The sequence below is a fragment of the Montipora capricornis genome, chromosome 9 (genome assembly GCF_036669925.1).
Source record: "Montipora capricornis isolate CH-2021 chromosome 9, ASM3666992v2, whole genome shotgun sequence".
NCBI classification, from domain to species: domain Eukaryota; kingdom Metazoa; phylum Cnidaria; class Anthozoa; order Scleractinia; family Acroporidae; genus Montipora; species Montipora capricornis.
In genome coordinates, this window is record NC_090891.1 from 7,886,596 (window position 1) to 7,904,095 (window position 17,500).

The 17,500-nt window shown below is 38.3% G+C and overlaps 1 protein-coding gene and 1 non-coding gene across 3 annotated transcripts in view; one reads left to right on the top strand and one right to left on the bottom strand.

Moving 5' to 3' along the window:
- Positions 1–17,500, bottom strand: part of LOC138015834 (malate synthase-like) — a 114,084-nt gene that overhangs the window by 25,952 nt on the left and 70,632 nt on the right. For both annotated transcript variants that reach the window (XM_068862953.1, XM_068862954.1), the window contains 2 exons: positions 1,422–1,481; positions 1,184–1,340 (listed from right to left, as the gene is read on the bottom strand). In XM_068862953.1, the coding sequence (XP_068719054.1) occupies positions 1,184–1,340; positions 1,422–1,481 (217 nt within the window). The remainder of the gene's footprint in view (positions 1–1,183; positions 1,341–1,421; positions 1,482–17,500) is intronic.
- On the top strand, positions 2,952–3,024 carry Trnas-gga (transfer RNA serine (anticodon GGA)). Its single transcript has one exon. It is a non-coding gene; the product is annotated as a tRNA-Ser (tRNA).

Consider the following 17,500-nt stretch of genomic DNA (forward strand, 5'->3'; position numbering starts at 1 on the left):
ACCTGCACCAAACACCACTGAACACTCTTAGATGATTGACTGGCCCAGACCACACAACTGCTCTTTGTTGTTAACTTTGTTAAACGACATTTAACTATGCGTAACCTGAAACAACCATCCCTAAATCGCATCTTGTAACATTACTTGTTTCCTAGTGTAATTAGTTGCATTTCCATAACTGGGTCGATAACTGACAATCATAATTTAGAAATTCTGTCTTGTGCTGGGTTTAATGTTGACATACTCAGGGTACTTCACAAAAGCGATTAGGTGGCAACAGAATAATTGATCTTACACCGGAAACAACATTGATGATCAACAATACTATCTACATGTACTACTAGCTACCAAACGTAATGCATTTGCTGCTATGCCCAGAAAGTTGTGTGGATACATAATTTCATTGTTTTCAAGAAAGATTACTCTTTGCATACAATATGATTTACAATATAGTGATAAATTCAGTATTGGCCATGTCAATTCAAGATCAGCTGCAGTCCTTAAAGGGGGAGTGCACGCTATTTTAGTAAAACTTTAAAACGCTAAAAGACGTCTTTGCATCAATGAAGACCAAAAGATAATGCTATAGTTTTCTTGCCAATAATCATTGGCATGCACTGAAGCTATTGTTTTTGCATCAATGAAGACCAAAAGATAATGATAATAAAGTCAGTATTGGCCATGTCAGTTCAAGATCAGCTGCAGTCCTTAAAGGGGGAGTGTATGCTATTTTAGTAAAACTTTAAAACGCTAAAAGACGTCTTTGCATCAATGAAGACCAAAAGATAATGCTAGAGTTTTGTTGCCAATAATCAGTGACATGCACTGAAGCTTTTGTTTGTTGCTTGCAGCAAAGAATGGAGAGAATGGAAATGGATTGCAACTTGTAAAAACTGGCCAGTTTTTTCAAGTTTGGAGAACGCGTCTTTAGAAAGTCGCAAAAAATTAAATGCCAATAGCTCTTTGTGCCATAAATTCAATTCATATCTTGTCAGCGGGTTGTCAGGAATGTCATACGTGTGAGCTAAAGTACTAATTTAGATTTTAAGACAGTTCTGAGCGAAAAACGGCAAATTGAGCATGACAGTGCACGTTTAAGCTATTTAAAGGCCAGGTGACTCAACATTATTATCAGCTGAAAACTTCAAGTACTATTAGCTATATGCACAAGCCCCGTACATACCAAATTTACTGACAAAGGAGGCAGAGTAGTCCCACATTCCACAGTTGAGACCAGCACAATGATGCCGAAGTTCATAGAGAATTTGATCAAGCTCAAAGGAACAGAAGATATTCTCAATAAGGACACAAGCTTTGATGGATCCCAATGGCAAACCAAGCTGAAATTTAAAGAAATAGAAGACTGATTCAGCATAAAACAAAACCACAAAAACTTAACAGCTAAATAACTGCTAAAAAACCTTTTGTTCTGTCCAAATAAAGATATCACTCCACAGCTTTACTTCACTGGATCCCTCAAGCTGAAAACAAAAGGGGAAGTCAAGAAAATCTCTAATTTTCTCTCCAATTGATCAGCTTTAAAAAAACCTTCTTACTATTAAGTTTAAGTTAAGTTAAGTTTAGATTAAATCTCCAGCATCCATCAATAGACATGTCTACTTCATGTAGTTTCTGTTATTTTCTTACAAAATCCTATTTACTTTAAATAAATACTTCTTATCTAGCCAATCAAGTAGCCAGAATTGGTCACACAACATGTCAAAAGTAGGGAAAATAATTGCCTATGACCCCAACTGGATCAAACTTAATTCAATCAACTGAAGGGGATTAAATTCTTTAAGCAACATGCCTCGGTTCTTAAGTGACTACAAACATGAGTCTGAACTAACATAATTATAAATTAAAGGTATCCATAATTATTTTATGGAACTCTAGAAAACCTTAAGGGGATTCCTTGGTTTTGCATTGTGCAACCTACTGTGCATAATCTCTTGTGTCATTGGTGTGCACAGTAGCACAAGTGCATTGATAAATTGGCGCCAAGCTTAATCCATCAAGGAATGGCTAAATTCTCCTGAACGAGTACCCCCATTTCATGTTTCATATCTTTGCTGAGGACGGTGTTTTCATGAAGAAGTGAAAAAATCAGAAAAAAATCAATGGCCACTTTTTTGGCAATTTCATAAAATTGTACAGAAGGACCCATTACTTGTCGAACAGCCCACCCTAAAGTTAAATCTATTTTTTTAGAATTAAGTACTCATGTATTGAAATACATTTTTCAGGTACGTACTTGAATTAACCATGCAATGTCACCACACTCTGTGTTACATCTTGAATTACACTTATAAAATCGAGCTAAATATATCCAATGTTGGGGGTGTCCCCCTCTTATGCACAGCTATAGCCTACGAGTATACAATTAGTGTGCGATGTAAGAGCGGATTTGTTCACCATATGTGAGACCTGGCTTAGAGAAAGATCATCATTCTGCAGTTTACTCCGCCCGGATATAGAACACTTATACATTGTCCGCGACCAGGCTGCAGGGGCGGCGGCACTGCATTGTTAGTCAATGAGGGGATCAATGTCAGCAATGTTATTCTGATGAGGAAACGTCGTTTGAGGTTTCTGAGTGGCTGGTCAGCTTTGGTCTTACTCGTTTGCGCACTGTCATTGTGTAAAGACCGCCGTGTTCAGAAGACCATCCAATAACTGCTGGCGTTTTCTTTCACGAGATTGATAAATACCTCGAATCTGTTGTCATGTCGGAATCGCGAGGTCACGGGTTCAAACCCCGTTGAAGTCCTGAATTTTTCAGACTTCTCTACGCAATTGCAAAAATTGCGCTCATAACTGCGAAGATCATAGCTTCACTTGATTTCATATCCGCAGTTCATATATGATTCATTTCATATATACCATTTCATCATTGACTCATTCCTCACGGGACCATTAGAACCCACAAATGACCAGCTCCCAACGTCAGTGGCTTCATAGCTCAGTTGGTTAGAGCGTCGCACTGGAATCGCGAGGTCACGGGTTCAAACCCCGTTGAAGTCCTGAATTTTTCAGACTTCTCTACGCAATTACAAAAATTGCGCTCATAACTGCGAAGATCATAGCTTCACTTGATATCCTAATAATATACACTTCTAGACGTGATGGGTCTTGTCCAACATGTTAAGAAACCTACCCATATAAACCGCCACACCCTAGATCTCATTATTACATGCCAATCTGATGACTTTGTTGCTGAAGAGCCGCTTTCTGAGAGACTTATCTCCGATCATTCAGCTGTGATATGCAGTTTAAGGACACGTGGATCAGTCGTAGAACTGAAGAAGCTGAACATAGAAATTTAAAGTCTATTGATTCTGAACTATTCGCTGAGGACATTCGCAATTCTGTTGTGTGTATAGATCCCCCTGACGACTTGGACAAACTAGTTGATTGCTACAACACGACGCTGTCATCAATACTAAACAAGCATGCCCCGATACAATCACGGAAAATAAGAAATAGGTTCAGGCTGCCTTGGTTTGATGATGAGAATATAAAGGCAAGGTGTGACAGGCGGAAAGCTGAGAAACGGTGGAAGAGAACTGGACTGGCCTCAGACCTTCTAGCGTTCAAATCCAAGAGAAATAATTATTATGTAATATATATTATGGACAATGTGAGAAGAACATATTATAGCCAATTTATTGAAGATTACAGCTCAAATCATTCTAAGCTATTTCGGGAGAGCAAGCGTCTATTGAATAATCAGGCTGATAAAACTCTCCCCACCCCACACGGATGCTGTTAACCTCGCCAATGATATGGGGGACTACTTTGTTCGTAAGATTACTGCAATAAGATCCACGCTGATGGCCAGCACTCAGGGCCGTCCCAGTACTGTCCAAAAATCTGATTCTACCACCGCCTTGGAAATGACTATGGACCCTTCTTTCTCTGAATTTGCATGACTCACTGAAGAGGATGTAAAGAATTTAGCACTAGCCTGTAAGAAATTGTGTGACCTTGATCAACTTCCATCTTCTATACTGTCTATAAATCTGGACCATCTACTCCCTGTCATCACAAAGATGATTAATTTATCACTAAAGACTGGTCGGTTCGCTGTTGAATGGAAAAATGCCTTGGTGCATCCATTGCTTGAGAAACCTGGACTACAACTGGTAAACAAGAACTTCCGCCCAATAAGCAACCTACAGTTTACTTCTAAGCTTACTGAGAAAGCAGCTGCTATCCAGTTGCAGACCCACATGTTGCAAAATGCAGAGTGTGTATCGTGAGTATCACTCTACTGAGACAGCGGTACTGAAAGTCAAGAATGATATTCTTATGAATATGGATACGGGTCATGTGACACTATTAGTTCTTTAGGACCTTAGCGCCGCCTTTGACACTGTGGACCATGATATTCTTATTCATAGACTTCAGTCACTGCTCGGCCTATGTGGGTCAGCTCTTCAATGGTTTTGATCCTATTTGAAAGGTCGATCGCAGCAAGTAACAATTAATGGTGCTCTTTCCAAAAAGTTTGGCCTAAAATGTGGGGTGCCTCAGGGTTCATGCCTTGGTCCCCTAATCTTTACTATCTATGCTAGCAAACGTTTCAGTATAATTAAATCTCATCTGCCGTCTGCACACTCGTATGCAGATGATACTCAATTATACTTGTCATTTCGGCCATTAGAGGGTACATGTGAAGCTGAGGCTGTAGTTGCTATGGAGAACTGCATTGCAGATGTTCGTTCATGGATGATTAATGATAAGTCGATATTAAGCGATGATAAGACTGAGTTTCTGGTAATTGGAACTAGCAAGCAGCTATCAAAAGTGTCTATCAGTAGTATTAGGGTTGGCGGTGTTGAGGCAATCCCCATACACTCGGCAAAAAATCTGGCTTCCTGGTTCGACTCGCACATGGATATGGCAACACATATAACAAAGACCTGTGGTAGTGCATTCTTCCATCTGTATAATATTCGACACTTACGAAAATACCTCACTGTGAATGTACTGAGAAACTGATTCATGCATTTATAACCAGTAGGTTAGACTATTGCAACAGTCTCCTCTATGGAGTTTCTGACAATCATATGCAAAAATTCCAATGTGTCATGAACGCTAGTGCGTGATTGATCCTCTGTGCGCCTAAACACTGTCATATTACGCCGCTCCTTCAGCAACTTCACTGGTGTCCTATTGGACTATGTATCAAGTTCAAAATCCTTTTGATCGCCTTTAAAGTATTCCAGGGCTCAGCTCCTAAACATCTAATTAATTTAATTTCCGTCTTACTGCCATCCGGTTATGATTTACGACGAAATAAGGGAATTCTTCTGAGCACCCCAAAGCATTTTACAGTTACTATGGAGGATCAATCCTTCATGGCGGCAGCGCCACGGCACCACAAGCAATTTTTAACAGAAACTTAAGACATCTTTATTCAGCAAGGCATTTTGTTAGTACAATTATTTTATATTTACATTTTTACAGTTTTTCAGCAAATTACTTTTCTAATTGTAATTGTGCATTTGATTATTCTTATAGAAAATGCACAATATAAATATAATTATTTATTATTATTATTATTATTATTATTATTATTATCATGAACTTGCCGTTTGTGCACTATGTGTGTGAAATAGTGGCGTCCTTAAAACTGGTGTGCGGCAAATGCAGAATGCAAGCCTTTATATTTACTTATTGGACAATCTTTTATCCCCGAAATAAAAGAAACTAAACGCTCCATGAGTGTACACGGAGATTGCCCGTGGGCAACAATGGGTGCCATGATCCTTGTACCGACAATGAGAGGTTTTGTTGTCCTTCTCACATCATGTTTACAAAACCCACACGGACTAATAATAAAGTAATTCACACCCGTGACCGGTACACATCTGTAAGACCTGCTAATTTGCGGCGATGACTCGGTGGAATGACAAAGCGAAAATTTGCAACGACAGCCGGAAATTCTATGACTACTACAGATCATTTGTTAAAATTTCTTGGTCTGGTAGTTAGGTATCCGGCTTTTCCCCTCCTTTTTCACAAACACCACTAATATTAAAACTTTAAATATTTAAAACTTGAAACTCTAATTTCTTCCCTACCATCGTACACAACCGGACAAAGCCTATTTTTGACTAGACATTGTCCGTTGACCAGCCTTGGGATGGGTGACCTAAAAAATATACCACTTTGTAACAGAAGCATAGGACCGAAAATTCTATTTTAACTTTCAAAAATGCGAACCAAGCAACTCTTGAACTTGACTATTGTTTCCGCAAAGTCAAAAATTTGAGGTTATTTATCACCAAGTACTTCCATTGTTTTGGAAATAGCAGCTACTTTATTATTAATCAGCGTAACAATTATTTGCCGATTTTGGAGCTCATTTTGTTGAAACTCAAGCACACTTCCAACAGACCTGTTTATTTTTGTGACTTATGCACCCGCTGCTTACAGCGCACTACCACAAAAATCCTCCCATATCACATTTCAACCCACGTATGCAAATTCGTTAAGCTCGAGAATTACACAATATGATAAATTCACAAAGGCTACAAAATATCACAAAAACCTTTTCCAGCAAAACAATGATCGAAACAAACAACATGTTTGCTATTAGAGGCAAAAAACCCTTCCTATTTCAATTGCGTGCATGCAAACAATCCGTGTGACAAAGCATATGCAATTAAATAAATTTCTGACAGTTCACATCAAACCCTTTTCGAAAGAACCTTGACAGTAAATAATGAAGCACAAAAGAAACAACAAGCTTTCATTCAAATAATTCTTCACTGTCACACTTCCATTTTTTTTTTACATTTGCAGAATTGAGTACAAAATAGAAGTAAACTGCCAGACAACTTAGATGCGAGTTTAGTAAACACTGTGATGCATTCGAGGCGTTCGATTCCTTCAGTGTTTGTTAAATTCATAAAAAATTGCCATTTGATTTCAGTGTTGTATATTAATACCAAGTTAGTAAAATTTTAGAAAAAAAGCTCACTTGGGATCCAATGGCAAAAAATGAAATTGTTGTCGAAGACCATTACTTGTCACTTTAAAGATTCCAGAGATTTATTTTTGACTGCCTGTCTTGTTCATCCAATTGACATTCTTGAGCTCCATGAGGGTATGTTTTGTTTAAAGATCCACGAAAATGCCCTTCAAGTTACACAATGACTTTCGACCCCATTGAAGGTTAACAAGAATTTATAATAGTGAAATTTACAATTGTCACTGGAAGACTGTGCAGAGTTGAGTACAAATAAATACAAATACCCAGACAACAGAGATCACATATCCACATAAAGTGTTCGATTCCTTCTTTGTCTTTGTTGACCCCATAAGTTACCAGAGAATTTTCCACTTCGTTTCAGTGTTGTGTGTACATAACACCACACTTGGCAAATAGAAATACAGACAACTCTGATTTCGGCTCAATGGGCGAAAGATTGTTGTCGAAGTCCATTGCTTGTTGCTTTTAAGATTCCAGACATTTATTTTTCACCGCCTGTCTTTGTTTATTCAACTGACGTTCCATTCTTGAGTTCCATAAGGGTATATATTTTTTTAAAGACACACTAAAACGCTATTCGCATTACAATGACTTTCCATGCCATTGCAAGTTCTCTGTGTGCACCAAAGAAATCTACGCATTACCCCAACCCCATCAAACCTAACAAAATACCCACAGAAGACTCTATACACAAAAACACCACTTAGCAGGGGAGTGCCAGGCAAGACTTTTACCGACACGGAAATTAGAAAAAAAAAGAAAAAACAGAGAAATGTTATCCATTTTCCGACTGGGATTGCCATACTGGCAGCAACCCAGTAAAAAGAACTGACAACTGCATTGCCACACAATAATTGTTTTAATGCAAAGTAGATGAAATCAGCGTTATTCATTTAACTTAACTTTATTCATTTATATTGCGCAAGTATCAACTTAAAGTTTTCAAATGTTATTCCACTTTGCCAGGTTCTGACATTTTGTTGTCTCATAAATTAATTCAGTTGACAGCTTAAACAACTTAACAACAACGATAACTTTATTTAGCTAAATATAGTAGTTAGTGGATAGCTTACCACACAAATAGCTACAACAAGTTGCAAAAATAGTGGAGACACTTTGCCTTCTTGATGCGTTAGTAGCTTCCCCCATCTCTCCCACACTGCGACTCCCTTCCCCCCCTTATCAATGTTGCTAGCAATACCAAATCATGTGGAAAACTTGAACGGTCAACATTGAAAGAGGGAGAGGGAGGGCGAAAAGGAGGACGAAATTCTAGATTTGGTGGGAATGGAAAGGTAGAAAAGGCGTTTTTTAGCGGGAGTGTGTCACCATTTTTGCAACTTGTGGTTTGAGTTGCTTGTCATTGTATTGCTATCCGGTCAATTGGTATATTGGGGCGGGAAGGCATTGGTTTCATTCTCCGATATCTCATGAATGGAAAACGGCGAGCGATAAAGTGGAATTTGGGGAGTTTCCGGTATGACGTAATCGGAGGCTATTTTTGTGCTTTCTGTGAGTTAGGTGGAAAACACATGTCATTTGGTAAATATAACGCTGCTATCACCGTCGTGTCGCTTTTTATGGTTTGCTAGAAATAGATTTCCGTTGATACATGACATCTAAAGCTTGCGTAATATGTAAGAAATTAGCTGTTTACGTATGTGAAACAAAGATCACCGCTACTTTAAAATTGTCATCGCGTGCCATTAAAAGGGAACACCCACATTCCGAAAAATAAGTTGTTACCAAACATTGTCAGAGAAAGGTACGTTTTCGTGAAGGAACATTTTTGCGATAACTTTCGTGTTAGTCTGCTTTCCGCGAAGGGATTTCTAAGGCTTAGTAGGACGTTTTGTAAGGGACGTGTCGGGTAAAGGTTAACTCTACGCAGTGCACGCTTCTTTGAAATGGAATTTCTTCAAGGATATGACAGCACTGATTCAGAATCTACTGATACAGAAAATATGACCAATAAGAAAGTAGAAGCTAGTGCAGTGCCCCCCTCATTGCCTAATCTGAATCCGAGAGCTGTGCGACAAGTGTATTTGATCACCTACAACCAGGCTGATTCAGAGAGGTTTCCCACAAGAGAATCTTTCGCACAAGCTATTGCACGCTCTTTTAACAGCACAAACACTAATATTGTTGAGCACTGGGTTTGTTGCAAGGAAGCTCACCATACCATGGGTTTCCACTACCACATACATGGCTATTAAACTTCAACGCTGCAAACGGTGGCTATCTTCAAAGAAGTATCTTCAAGCAGAGTACGGCATTTCAGTTAATTTTTCAAACTTACATTACAATTATTACAGCGCGTGGAAATACACCACTATGAAAGATAGCAATTTCTTAGAAAGTGACAATCATCTGGATTTATCAGATTTAAAAGTGCCTAAAACAGATACTGCATCAATTTCTAGGAAGAAAAGTTCCAGCTAGAGCGATAATGATTCAAACAGTGATCCAGAAAGTGTTTCTGAAGACTGCCAGACCGCCTCCGACAACAGCAGGGCTTTCAAAGGCAAAAAACGGAAAAAGCGCATGTCTTCATTTGATTTATCCAAAATAATAATTAGAAAGGGCATAAAAACTAGAACTGAACTGTTGGCTTATGCCAATCAACAGAAATCTCAAGGAAAATATGACATGCAGAGTTTAATGTGAACAGGGGTCCCTGTGTTGTAGCTGAGGTCTTAACAACTGCCTGGGAATACAGCGCAAGAAAAACTAGATCGTGCTAAAAATCTCGTATTGAAATTCTGGAAGAAGCATCACAAGGAGAATGTGCAGCAGGCTGTAATGGACAGTGGCTGACTTGTGCTACGGAGGTACTCGAGCAAAATGGTATTCGGAAAGAAAGTTTTACTACAGCCATAAAGGATCTACTTCAGAACGGCCGTAGCAAATTTCGAAATGTAATGATTTGTGGCCCAGCAAATGCAGGTAAGACTTTTCTGCTGAACCCTCTTACATGTGTCTAGAAAACATTTTGCAATCCGGCTTGCACCTCATTTGCTTGGGTGGGAGCGGAAGAAGCTGAATGCATTTTCTTAAATGATTTTCACTGGTCGCAACAAATTATTCAGTGGCATGATTTCCTTCTTATGCTTGAAGGCCAGATGGTCCATCTGCCTGCACCTAAAACGCATCACGCTAAAAACATTGTCTTTGACATAGACACTCCTATTTTCTGTACAGGAAAAAACCCTTTGTATATATTAAGAATGGTGTTATAGATCAGCGAGAGACAGACATGATGTCTGTACGCTGGAAAATCTTTCATTTTAATGTATCAATTGAACAGAACGCTCAAAAGGAACTACCCAAGTGTGTTAAATGCTTTGCGACATTTGTTTTGCAGTGATTACACTATGAGAACTGAACAAATTTGTTCAGGCTACACGTTATGACATTTTATATGAAACGATCTACCACGGTCTACCATAAATTTTCACTGAGAAAATAATATGATATCATATTTCTTTTAGTTGCGATGGTAGACCGTGCACAAATGGTAGACCGTTGGGAAATGGAACAGAAGATACGAACGCGATTTCTAACTATGAAAACTTTATTATTTAACATTTATTAATGTATAGAATTGACTAGAAAAGTAAGAAGTTGAATTGTGCCTTTGTAAAAAGGTAAGATTTTCAGCTGTAACGCCATCATCGCAGATGACGTCACTCAGGACCACAATAAATGTATTGCGTTACATAATAAGCCAAGTGTTTCCATTTTCGGAAAATCACTTCTGCTGGTGAAAAAATTTTGTTCACTTTAATAATTGGTACAGCGTCCTCTGCCAGCGATAATGAGATCTAAGCGCTTAAACATTGATGCAATGGTATTGTCAATAATATCTTTTCGCATTCTGTACAATGTTCTTTTCACTCGGCATGCAAACTCCTGAAATGTTTCAGAGCTTATATGATTGGTTAACGCTTGTTTCTTTAGATCCCGCTTTACTATATTGAAAATATTCTCAATGGGATTCAAATCCGGACTACGCTTATGAATAGGAAATAGTCTCCCCCCAACTTCTCTAACAGCTTTTCGTGCCTTTGAACAGTTCAGAATCGGACAATTGTCATGTACAAATAATCTAGATGGCTCGTTACCGCATTTCCGGAACATTTCCCGGTACTTTCTGCACACAAACTGTGCAATATAGTCACCAGCGAGTTTGTCATACTGTTCACAATAAATGACACCTTTCCCATAGGAAATAGCAACTAGCATTTTTACAACTTTCCCCCCCGATCCGACGTGGGATCCCTTCGCAGTCAACACAAGCCCCTCGTTTCGTTTTCGCCATACTTTGCCTTGCGGTGCTCGGGCGTCGTTCAACGGATTGCGCTTGTGATAAAAACTCACGTCATCGAGAAAGAAGCAAATTTGCCTTTTGAAAAAGTCAACTGGATAGGTTTTTTTCACCCTACGCGCAAATTGAACTCGCTCTTGGTGATCACGCGAAGTTAAAATACCTTTCTTATGTGCTTCTTGCAGGTTGTATCCCATGCGTTTTAACGTTCTGTTAACCGTCCAAAGGGAAACGTGCTGTAGACCTGATTCTGCTCGAAGACGGTGGCAATAGAAATTGCCTTCTTCCTTGCGCAGTTTTTGAACATTTCTCTGAAGAACGCGTTGCTGGCGCCCAGTTATTAATCACCGCCTCCCACGAGAGTTGCCATTCTTTTGAGAGAAATACCTACAGAGACGACAACAACAAATCTTGCAGTGCAACATGGCTGATAAGTTTGTCGCAACGTTGCGTATTCGCAGAGAAACTACTCAAAAACTAAAGGAACGATTCAGACAACAAGTTGCAAAAATAGTGGAGACACTTTGCCTTCTTGACGCGTTAGTAGCTTCCCCCATCTCTCCCACACTGCGACCCCCTTCCCCCCCTTATCAATGTTGCTAGCAATACCAAATCATGTGGAAAACTTGAACGGTCAACATTGAAAGAGGGAGAGGGAGGGGGGAGGAGGGAAATGCTTAAATTCTAGACTTGGTGGGAATGGAAAGGTAGAAAAGGTGTTTTTTAACGGGAGTGTCTCACCATTTTTGCAACTTGTTGTAGAAAAAGCTAATTGAGGCGGGGCAATCCAAACACAATAACACACCTATTAAAAGACAATAAGTTAACACAACAACACTTGCGGTAGTTTAACAAATTAACGATACAGATTACAAGAGGATTGATTATTCACAAATATCTATAATAATAACTAAAGGCCAGCAAGTTTACTCGCAACTGTATTACGCTAACTAATTAGAAACACAGTTTACATGAAAATTGGCCATTTAAAAAATCTGTAAGATAATGAAACGTAAGGTTGTAAGATTAGAGACCAAAAAGAAAATTGCAGTAAAAATTACAGTTTAAAAAATGACCCTTGCATTCCTTTAGGTTTCCTTCAATTTCCCCAATCTTACTTTTCCTTGCACTAGCTTTTACTTTACTATATTTAATACTAGCATGACGAATCTCATACTTCATACAATCCCATTTTATTCTTAATTGAGTTAAATCTTCAAAAAAGGCTTATTTCTTCTAGCCATATAGGAAAATTGTGGGGCATGCTCTGGACAAAAATGGAGTCGTCTAGGAGGCTGCTGTTAAACTTCCAGAAGGAGGGACGCCTTGGTTGATCAGCCATGGAATCAAGCTCAAGAATGGTTGCGGAGTGTTTTGATGTTAGTACTGATGTCAATTTTGGCATCCTGAAGCAAGTCGCTAATGAACCAGTAGTCCAGTCTCCTATGGTTAATTGGTCTTCTTTGATGCCAAGTGATTTTTTTTTACTTTTGGGTTACAAACTCTCCAAATATCTACTAGGTCATACTTTATAACCAAATCTTCCAAAAACTTAGCTGACTCTTTCAAAGTGGTGTTCTCTCCTGAGCAGTTCCCACCATCATTGAAATCTCCCCCAATTACAAACTTACAATTGGTCTCTTTGAGTTCCTCATCGAAAATAAGTTAGGCTAAAGCCTGGAAGAATCAGAATTGTTTCGATGTTTTATTCGGCGCATATATATGTAACGATGAAATGATATGTTTAGTTATTTATTTCGCCATACAACAAAAAAATAATAATAATTACAAGAAAAGAAATGGCAAGGGGGGCCCCCAGAAACCACTGGGCTTATACGAAGTAAGCCTCCTTACTAAAAACGGGACGCATGCATTAGATCCATGGAAAACAGTGACTACAACTATAATGTAATTATATCTATCGATTAAATAAAAAATGGTGTAGTCGTCTTTTAAGACAAAATAGAGTTTCAGATTGCTTAATATCATTTGGTAGCGAATTCCAAATTTTTGGACCTTGAAAAAGAACAGAAAAGAATTTAGCGTTAGTTTGACAAAAATGAGGACGAAAATCTGTACCTCTTCTGGTGTTATAAGAATGAACGATATTATTAGTAACAAATCAATTGAGAAATGACGGCGGTAATAAGCAATGATGATAAGAAAACATACAAAGAATTAAGCTTAAAAATATCTAAAATTTTCAGTTTAGAAAATAGCGAAGTAGTATGAGCTCAATAAGTAGCGTTAGATATGATTCGCACAACACGTTTCTGCAGCAAGAATATGCTGTTCAAATTGGTTACATAAGTAGACGACCAAGCAATGTTACAGTAAGTTAAATAGGGGTAGACTAAAGAATAATACAAGGATAATTTGGTTCTCGTAGATAAATAAAAGGACGCTCGAGAAATTATACCTATGGACTTCGACATCTTTTTACAGTTATGATTAATATGACATTTCCAAGAAACAGTTTCATCTATCAATACTCCTAAGAAATAAACAAACTTTTGTTGATTAATCACAAAGCCATCCAGGGAGAGAGATATATTGGTACCAATTCGTCTTTGCTTAGATTTAAAAATAACATAATTTGTCTTTTTAACATTTACGGATAGCTTATTAGCTTTCATCCAAGTATTTATGCTCTGGAGCTCCTTATTAACAACAGCAGTTAAATGGTTAACATCTGAGTGGGAATAAAAAATATTAGTGTCATCAGCAAACAGCAAAGCTTCAGTTAATTGCGAGGCATTCGGAAGATCATTTATGTAGAAAAGATATATGAAATAAATATGAAATGGATCATATATTCATTCCTCACGAGGAACATTGGAACCCACAAATGACCACCTCCCAACGTCAGTGGCTTCAAAGCTCTGTTGGTTAGAGCCTCGCACCGGTATCGCGAGGTCACGGGTTCAAATCCCGTTAAAGTCCTGAATTTTTCAGGCTTCTTAATGCAATTGCAAAAATTGCGTTCATAACTGCGAGGATCATAGCTTTACTTGATTACTTGATCATATATATTTATTAGAAGAAGAGGGGTGTTATTGCTTCTAAGATCAGATACCTGCCTTCATTGTCAATATAAGCTTCAAATCTAAAGACTTTTGAACAAGGATAGCCACACCACAGGTAAGATTAGAACCATGTAAAAAGAAAAACTCTCCAGGCCATTGTTTTCTGCAATGATTAGCAACTTTGACCGTGCTATAAGTCCCCTGTACAAAAGAAATATCTGCTGTCTGATTAATCAACCAATTCAGTAGACTTTCTTTTTCTGAATGCATGAATACCTTGTATGTTTAGCGAGATGGCTTTGAAATTTAAGTTGTTGCGATACATAATTGCAATTAACGGTATTTAAAACTGGTTGTATGGAAGACAAAAGCTATCACTCCCAACAGGACAATTGAAATCAGGTAGCCAGTAAAAAGACTGTTAAATGCCATGCAAGATTGGGTCGTCCTCACTCGAGAAAAAAAAACATTCGCTAACAATAAGTATAAAACATAGAGTAAGCTAAGAATATAAAAAACCATTAGTTCATATGGCACTGGACAGGTAATGTCTGTAAGTGCGTGCATTCCTTCAAACGCTGTGAAAGTGTTGAAATGGATTCTAATGCCTTTCATTAACTGAATTTGCATAAATGGAAAAAAAAAGGAGATTATAATACGTTGTGCACGAGTTTTCTAATTCACAAAAAATATTAAACTTAGTTATGTGAGTAGAATCAACTAAGGCTCACAAAAAGGCATATAAAAAGGCACATTCGAGTATTGTAGTGTTTTGGAAATTAAATAAATTATAGATAGTAGCTTATTTTAGATATTCCTGTCCATTTTCGAAACTAAAAGGAGCGAGGAGCGAAGATGGCACAGTTGGTTAGTGCGCAGGCCTTAGTGCAAGAGGTCCTGAGTTTGATTCCCGGATCTCACATCCTTGTTCGACTTCTTTCTGTTATGTGTAGCTTAAGTAGCTTTAAATACCCGTAAAATGGAGCACTGATGGCGAGGGGGGAGTCGACCTCAGGTTTGTCAGTTGAATTACTGTTACGACTTATCGATGTTAAATATGGTTGCTTTACTTTTTTTTACTTTACTTTAAACGTTCACCGTTGATGTACAAGTAACGACCTTTGATTTTTGCCTGAGTCAGATTATGCTCATTGTGAGCTTTCATCATAGCCTTAAGTAAGACTTTGCATTGCTTTTGAATGACCCTCATGTAATCTTCTGTGATATACCCGTCTCTGTGTGCACTCGATTCCTTAATCTTACCTTATCTTGGTCTTCAAGAGAGACAAATCTTGCCATAATCGAACTACATCTAACTCCATCTCTCTTACCTATTCAGTGCACTGCACGAAATCTAAATTTGGAGATATCTAATCCATGGTTCCTTCCAATGCTGTCGCAAATACTTTTTTGCAATCTTCACCATCATTTTCCTTTACAGTAAGAAATCTCAGGTTCTCTTTTATAGTGTACTGTTCAAGAGTTATATTCTGTTCCAGTGCTTCTTTCAGGGACTGTTCCAAAGTAGCCATTTTCGCTGTTAAAAGTTCAATTTCCGAAGAGCGTTTGTTTGTTTCCTTCTTGAGTTGTTCCTTGAAGGTGTCTACTTCATCTTGAGTGAAATTTAAATTCTTTTTGAGGTATTTTACCGTACAGCTCATTTCTTTAACCCTTTAACACCCAAACAGGCCTAAACCAGCCAGACTTAGTATTTTAGTCTGTCTAACACCAGACGATTTTACTCGTCAATGGGGACCCCCAGGAGTCAATAGGTTAATATCAGATTTGAATTCATTTCCTAACATGTCCAGATCACTATGTACGTGTAATGTGGCAAGACCCTTGGTGACCAATCTTTATCGGCATTCGATCAATTCTTTCAGTTTCCTATAAAGTTCGTTTTCTGTACCAAAACCCTGACCAGACATTTCTTCGTTTACTGCTGAACTAAAGCCAGGTTATGAGGGTTTTTAACCCATTTAAACTTGAAATGCTGCGTCAATCTAATGACCATGTACTTAGCATCCTCATAGTGTAGTTCCTTTGCCTTTGAAATCCATTTCTTAAGTGGGCCCTAAGAGTCGTGTGTGGATGCCAAGAATGTCGACCCAATCCCGAAGCATACTTCTCATGACATTTTTTCAAAGACAGTGTCTTCAGCAAATTCACAGGGTTCTTGGTAACAATCAATCATTAAGAAACACAAAAGAGAAGATGAAACATTTGAGGTGTTTTATCTTCCCGACCTGATAAGAAAAAATCCCGCTTGATATGTACACAAGATACCAGTATGTAAGTAGCTGTCAGTGAAAAAAGCTTCACTGGCTAAATAGCAGGATGCTTTGGGTGAAAACGAAGAAAACTTCTGCGTTCATTAAATATCATTCAATATCATGTAACCCTATTTTGCATGGCAAAAATGCTTTGGGTGAAAAGGAAGAAAACTTCTGCGTTCATTAAGAACGGCTGCCTGTAAGAATCGAGAATTGTCCGTCAACGACCATTTTGGCGGATAGCTCATATTCTGCCCAAAGATACCCTTTAGTAAACTATTTTCAAGAACCACATTTAAAAGTTCCAGCGATTCTTATTTTTTTAGAAATTTGCGAAAATTTGAAAACGTAGTTAAAGTGCGGCTTTCTGTTTGAAAAATTGTCCAAAATTTGCTGCGAGAACAAACCAACGGTGAAGTCTTTAAATGAATTCAATTGGCACCAAACTTGACAAAAATTAAGAACAACTATTCTTGTTCATTTCTACTTCGATACTTTTTACGGAAATGTTAAAATTGTGATTTTCTAAGCTCTTTAAAGAGCGTCCTCAAAGACCGCAAAACATGGCGGCGGAAAATGGGTGATATTTGACGTGATAAAAGTGTACCTGGTACCTCATTCTTGTGGCGACTAGCACTTGGCTGGCACGTATGAAAAGTGTTACGTATCTCGACCGTTCGGAAGGAATGGGATTTTGATTTTCTTCGAGGGCGAGCTCCGGGACGTTTGGATGAATGAGCGAAACTACAATGTCAAGAAGAAGCGTTAATCTTTCAGCTATTCTCCGGTGAAGTTTCAAAGTGGAGTGATGCGATTTTCTGGAGAAAAATCACCTGGTGCTGGAGCTGTTCAAAAATTAGCATCCACAATT